This window comes from Helianthus annuus, chromosome 7 (genome assembly GCF_002127325.2).
Source record: "Helianthus annuus cultivar XRQ/B chromosome 7, HanXRQr2.0-SUNRISE, whole genome shotgun sequence".
Lineage (NCBI taxonomy): Eukaryota > Viridiplantae > Streptophyta > Magnoliopsida > Asterales > Asteraceae > Helianthus > Helianthus annuus.
The window spans coordinates 142,293,129-142,300,453 of record NC_035439.2 but is presented as its reverse complement, the minus strand read 5'-3'; the positions used below and the strand labels follow the sequence as shown (position 1 = coordinate 142,300,453).

General features: G+C 35.5%; 1 protein-coding gene across 1 annotated transcript; it reads right to left on the bottom strand.

Moving 5' to 3' along the window:
- Nucleotides 1–1,845: 1,845 nt before the first annotated feature.
- Nucleotides 1,846–6,479, bottom strand: LOC110868875. The gene is made up of 2 exons (XM_022118142.2): nt 5,866–6,479; nt 1,846–2,194 (listed from the first exon to the last, which is right to left on the bottom strand). The coding sequence occupies exons 1-2, from the start codon at nt 6,328–6,330 to the stop codon at nt 2,000–2,002; spliced, it is 660 nt and encodes a 219-aa protein (XP_021973834.1). The 5' UTR covers nt 6,331–6,479; the 3' UTR covers nt 1,846–1,999.
- Nucleotides 6,480–7,325: the final 846 nt, after the last annotated feature.

The following is a 7,325-nucleotide window of genomic DNA, read 5'->3' as shown; positions in this document are numbered from 1 at the left end:
TTAAATTTAAACAAAGTTAACTTTTTTTCATTTCTACCTTCAAAGAATTTCCAAAGATGGTGTAAATCATGTTTGAGGTAGGGTTTTTTACGAGCCGAACCAATCCGAGCTAGGACAAGCTCAGGCTTGGCGGATTTGAAACCGAGCTGAAAATCATAGCTCGAGCTAGACTTGGTTTTTAACCGAGCAGGCTCGGCTCGGTTCAGTTAGGCTCGAATTTAAAAAGAATATTTAATGCATAGCTTTCAAAATTCAATAGTTCAAAATAACATATCCATGATATGTTCAGCCTACCACATTACAAATTACAAGCCAAAGTCAAGTTTAACCAAATACAAAATAAGTTTTAGATATCATTGAAATATAATATAAGTTTATTACCATCCTAATCAATCCTATATATATACACGGCTGCACTCCTAAATATCTGCAACTAATAACCAATTTTCTATAATATATTATATATGTCAAAATAATAATATTAAAAGTAAAATAATCCGAGCTAAACCGAATCAAGCTAACGAGCGAGCCAATGTGGCTCGTTACGAGCCAAGCCAAGCTAGTTCAGTTTCAAATCAAGCCATACCGAGCATGCTTCGAGCGAGCTCCGAGCCGCAATCTTTTTGGACAACCCAAGTTTGAGGGAGCCAGCGGCCCAGCGCTGCCGCTTTTGCTTCTTATTTTTGCTTTTATTGAGAAATCAAATGGGCAGGGTAACCATATTCTAGGCCTTATTACAACATTTTGTAGCCAAATTATTCATAATACCATAGCATATGAATTTATGAAATACTAGATCTCTGCAAAGGCATTCCTGAAGAGATACAAATTGTACCAACAAACATAAAGAGCCCACCAGTTGTTTTCATTTTCTCAACAGCTAGCAAATGAACTTTTAATGCCACATGTTTAAATTTGAAGGGCCGCCAGAAATGACGAATCACTTGAACCCAACTCAACCCACAGCCTCACACTTTATTACCAACTTGTTATTGGTATAAAAGTCTGTTGCTTTCTTCTGGCGATTACAGTAATTGTCTCTCATTGCGTCATGTCACCAGCCATTTGCGCTTCACGGCCGACAAAACTACATAGCGCGCACCAACTCAACTTTTTTCATCCCTATGTAAGTTATAAACTTATAATGATGGAGACTAATTATAACATTAACTGTATTATTGTAATTGTTGTACTCTTATGAATTTCACCAATTGTGTTTATTTGTGGATTTTATCTTGCTAAAGACTATAAATATAATTCCCTATGGGTCATAAAGAACATATGGGATCCACATGACAAGTTAAGTCAAGTCATGAAATAAGTTTAGAGTAAATTGCATTTTACGTCCTTTAAGTTTAAGCCAGATTGCAGGCATTGTCCTTCAACTAACGAAATTACACTGGATGTCCTTTACGTTACAGTTTCTATACAAATAGTGTCCTTTTGCCTTAACCCAGTTAAATTTGTTTGTTAACTCCAGCCACGTCCCTTGTACATGAGGGTAATATTGTCTTTTCCTCTTAATTAAAAGCATAAATTACAAAGTATGTCCTTTAACTATATACATTAGGGTACTTTTTTCTTTTCTCTTTACCCTCATGTGCAAGGCACGTGTCTGAAGTTAACGAAAAAATCTAACCGAGTTAAAGCAAAAGAACACCGTATGTATGAAAACTAAAACATAAAGGACATCCAATGTAACATCGTTAGTTAAAGGACATCGCATGTAATTTGGCTCAAACTTTAAGGACGTAAAATGCAATTTACTGTAAGTTTATATAGAATAGAAGTTTAAAAGGCTGACTAAATGATCAGACAGAGACCTGCAGTCAGGAGTCAGGTAAATTCGGTAAAAACATTACCCGAACCCACAGGTTTTTTTTCCAGTAATGTATTAATGCGAATAAAGTTATGCAGTTGGGAGAGTGAAAAGTGGGGATAAGAGAGATAAACCGAACTTATTGCGCACTTAACTTTGTCTACATGTGGTCCTAATCCTTTACATTGCATTTTCAAAGAAGTGTCGTTTCGTTGAATCGAAGAATCTTGTATCTTTCAGGTCGGCTAAAAAAGCATGTTTCATCACTGTTTCGCCTTTGTTAGCCATACTTATATTCTTTTGCTTTAGTACAAGATATATGCTCCCCATTTCGCAAGTTTGTAGTGAGTCTTGAAAGCGAAATAAACCTTTTTTCTGCATTTGGAACCAGAAATTTTATAAATTTTAAAGTGGAATTTCCATTTTTCAAAAGCATTTTGAGTACCATACAATATATTTAACTGACGGGGACTAATTGTTTCGCCTTTTTTGTCTTATCAATAAAGCAAAGAAACATCACACTTGAATCATGAAAATTGCATATACCAATATACCATATCTATAATATAAATCCTGCAGAATATGAGGAATTTACAAATTAAAAAAAAAAGATAAATTGATGCGCTATAATTATCTGGCAACTAGTAGGAGCGTAATGAATGCGCATCGCTCTGAAAAATCGCCTAGGCGCTAAAAGCGTGCGTTTTTGATACCTATGATTTATATCTCGAAAATAAGGCAGCGTTATGTGGCATCCTAGTTAGATTAATATCAAGAAAAGAGTAAAATGCCATTTTCGTCCCTGAGGTTTGGCCAGTTTTGCGACTTTCGTCCTAAGGTTTGTTTTTCTGCATCTGGATCCAAAAGGTTTGAAATCTTGCCATTTTCATTTGGCTCGTTAACTCCATCCATTTTTCTCCGTTAAGTCAGGGGTATTTTCGTCTTTTTACTTATATTATATTTGTTTTTATTTAGTAAGGGTATTTTGAATACTTAAACATTATGCTAAATGCGTGTACATAAAATCAAAAAGACCGAATTGCCCTTTAAGTTAACAAAAAGGACGAAAATACCCCTAACTTAACGGAGAAAAACGGATGGAGTTAACGAGCCGGATGTAATGGCAAGATTTCAAACCTTTTGGATTCGGATGCTGAAAAACAAACCTTTTGACGAAAGTCGCAAAACTGGCCAAACCTCAGGGACAAAAATGGCATTTTATTCCCAGGAAAAATATGCTTTCATATATTCTTACCTGATAGACGGATTAAAAATCTAAAGGGACCAGAAAATTTCTCATATACGGGAATGCAATAAATTAAAAATAAAAAACTACATTAACGAAGAGTCAAATACATATTTCAAGCGCTTTGCGGGTTTGAGATTTTAGCTGCAGGTCCCAGGTTGTATTCAATAATTCAATACCTAACACAATGATGGCAACATGGATTTATAAATAGATGAATGGTACTAACAGGTTTATTGTAATGAAGGTGTATGTTGAAGGACCAGCCTCATTATTAATTATTTCGTTTTTTTTATGATTTTCTTTTTATACTAGTAATTTATTTCTAGGTTCATATTTGTTTCGTATTCGTGTTGTTTATGATTATGTTTTGTTTATGGTCCGGTAACAGCATTATGTTCTTGATTGGAACATATTACATAACCAATCAAAGGCATTACAAGTAACAAAGGTTATCAACTTGTGTTGTTACTCTAGCTGAATAAAAATATGCTAATTATCTTATGTTTGTTCCTCTACGTCATTATTTTTTGTTTCTGAAAAATAGAGTAAAATGCCATTTTCGTCCCTGAGGTTTGGCCACTTTTGCGACTTTCGTCCAAAGGGTTGTTTTTCCGCATCTGGATCCAAAAGATTTGAAATCTTGCCATTTCCACCGAACTCGTTAACTCCATCCATTTTTCTCAGTTAAATCGGGGGGGGGGGGGGGGGGGGGATTTCCGTCGTTTTAGACATTTTTATTAAATTAAAAAACACCATAAGAAATAAAGATCTTTATTTCTTATGGTGTTTTTTAATTTAATAAAAATGTCTAAAAAGACGAATATGCCCCTCATTTAACAGATAAAAATGGATGGAGTTAACGAGTTGGATGAAAATGGCAAGATTTCAAACCTTTTGGATCCGGATGCGAAAAAACAAACCTTTGTGCAAAAGTCGCAAAAGTGGCCAAACCAAAGGGACGAAAATGGCATTTTACTCTGAAAGATAAGAACAAGAATGATTCAATTACTATAGCATGAAACCAAGTTGGATTCCACGCAATTAGCTAAAGCACCTGAAGGCATGATAACGTTTAATACGCTACTATGAGTCTGCGACACATGAAGACTAACTTTTTATAGCTAATAACCGAGTATGTAACACATTGATATCGCTCAAAGACAAAGGCAGACATAAACTCATTATATATTATATATATACACACACACATATATATACCACCACTTCCCTCTTGAAATTTTGGAATTGAATTAAAAGCTAAAAATGCTAAGAGACAGAAAAGACACAAGATTCTGTCTATATGTTTCACTATGGTCTACTGCTACAGAGTCCCATTGCTGTTTTCTGGTCTCTAACTTTAATTTCATTCTCTTATGAAATACAAAATATCACATCCACACGCTATTAAGTGTCCGTTTTTTAAATCTTTTCAACACTCATCCATATATAAGTTAAGTAGTTAATGCCGTAAAGTATCGGATATCGGTCAAGGACCGATATTTGAGATATCGGTTAACGCAGTGGGATATCGGTAATTTTAATATCATGCAGACTTTATATATATAGCAATTTAACACTAACAATTCAGTATACATACTCTCCTATCATTAATAAGTTAACCTTTTGCAACTTGCGAAACATTAACAATTGTAGCAAGTAGGAACTGACTAAGACTTAAAACACTAACATTTAACACCAACAACTAACAATAAGAAGAAAGACGAATGGTAGAACTAACAAGAAAGGTACTGATATCGGGAAAATCGTTTGACCGGTCAATATCGCCGATATTATCAGTACCAATATTTTGCACCGATATCTCGGCAGGGGACCGATAACCAATATATCACTGATATCATAGTTGTTAAAAGCCATCGCCTCTTGCGCCTAGGCCCATTTTTCAGGCGAGGCGAGGCAGTTGCGCTTTAAGTCGAGGAAATTGTGCTTTAACTCTCCAGGTGATGGTTCAGGCTCCGGCAAGATTCCTAGATTCCGGAGAGTTTCCGGCTAAATTCCGACAAGATTCTAGCCAAATTTCTACTTTTAATCAAGGAAAACTACTTTTCTACACTAATACACTAATATTTTGGAACTAATTAGATGATATAAGTGTTACATAATAGACTTTGTTTATTTTATTTGAAGAATAGTATTCTTTTTTCTAATACATAATATATTTTTTAAAATTTTTCATTATGCGCTTTATTTTTCTCAGGCCCTCGCTTTTTTTGCGTTTTGCGCCTAGGCCCCAGGCGAGGCCTATGCGCCTTGAGTGCGCCTAGTGCCTTTAATAACTATGACTGATATATCGGGATATTAACTACATAGTATATAAGCAATCATAAACGCAATGTATTTCGATCTTTAACAGGTTATTTGTGCGGCTTCGAACAAGGCGAGTCACTTAACGGATCAACTTAGTACCTTTCTATCAACTCCACCAGTCATTCATCATCATCATCACATATCAATTAGAGTTTGAACAAAAGTTAACCGTCCTGAATAATATCTAAATGAAGAAATCAATGCATAATTCCTACATTAGTGTTTTCTTCACTAAACATATGAACAGAAGACTGAAAAAGACCTAGTGATGTCGTTTACGAAAGGTGAAATCGCACGAAGATAAGTGGAGTCCGCAATTATATATATACACACACACAAAAAGCAGTTGTTGATTTGATCGATGATCTAGGGTTTTCTGTTTCGTAATTTCACGTCTCTGAGATTTTTTTTAACACGCTGGAGTGATGTGGATAGATAGAGATAGAGATATATGTATGTATTGTATGTATACCTGTGTGAATTGCAATTGGTTGATAAGATAAGACGAAGATCCGTGGGTGATGATGGCCCCAAAGGTCCCCCAAACAGCTAGCACAGATTTAGGGTTTATCAAATCAATTTTTGATTGAAAGCTCTGTTTGATCCAAATACTACAGTCAATTGTGCTCCCAAGTTGTTTGTAATAAAATATTGTGTAGGGACCGGATGGTAAATAATGGGTCGTGTTATCAGACTGTACTGTGGCCTGTGGGGTGTGGGGGTCATGGTTGATGTCACAACAGCGATTTAGGGTGCGGGTAGCTCGTTGACGTGAGCAAGGAGGAAACGAGATGTTTGTATTGCATGGGGAAGCGTGAAGGGGACGGGTTAAGCACGACAGGGGTCGGGGGTATGATTCGATGAAGGTGAATGGTGGCTGTCTAAGTGTGTCGTCTACGAGCTCCACGTTTCTTCCCAATAAAGTCATCCATGACATGTAGTCTTAGGATGAGATATAGGCCTAACACGAATCGTCCTAACACAACCCATTACCATTCCTAACAATAATCTGGTTGTGTATCCGAAAAGAAAATTGTGTTTCATACTCGGTTTACACTGAATGGATATCTTATACTCGTTATTTATTCGGTTCACATGTATTGGGTAAGCTTGTTTGTAACATTATATGTCTATCAGTTCTATACTATAAACCAATTCAAACTTTTTAACACGATGTATGTTGAGATTATTTTATATAGAGTAAACTGTCAAAATGGTCCTTAAGGTTTGGTCACTTTTATTACTTTAGTCCAAAACTCAAACATTTTAAATCTGGGTCCCTATGGTTTCAGTTTTGTTGTCATTTTCATCCAAAATCAAAATCTGGTCAGATTTTTCACTTAACATCCAGCTTTTTGTCTTTTTCCTCCCCTTTAATTGTCACACCCCAACCAATGGTGGAAACATCGGGATGAGACGAAGTGTGAAGATTGCTAGAGACATCATAACGCTATTTGTGACAATATTTAATAAACCGATTTCATTTCATAAAGTAAATTGTCAACATTACAAGAAATTCAAATACAACAAGTTCAAAGAAGTACATAACAACATAAGCAAAATTGGTACAACATATTAAACCTAAACGTCTATATGTGTATCTAGGCATCAACGCTACTTCTTTTCATAGCACCGTCATCATCAACCTGTAACATATTTAAAATACAATTCAATGCAAAAGCAAAGGCGAGTATACAAGTTTGATACGTACATAACAAAAGATAAGTTTTAAACAATTCCTCATAGCAAGCATTCGATTCAAGATAAACAATAAATTTGGCATGTGTCTAACATATCAAACCAATAATGAAACAGAAGATGCTCATGACATAACCACAAGTTTACGGGCGGGTCGTTAATCCTATAGCGCTACATATGTCACGGTTAGGCTCGTACGAAGTTAATGATAAGTTCAACACATAAGTATCACCC

Bases quoted from the DNA above. Each gene is read 5' to 3' on its own strand.
- LOC110868875 (XM_022118142.2), bottom strand. From the start codon at position 6,330: ATGTCATGGATGACTTTATTGGGAAGAAACGTGGAGCTCGTAGACGAC. The intron at 2,195-5,865 runs GTATACATACAA...TTCCAAATGCAG, and splicing joins ACCAATTGCAATTCACACAG to AAAAAAGGTTTATTTCGCTT.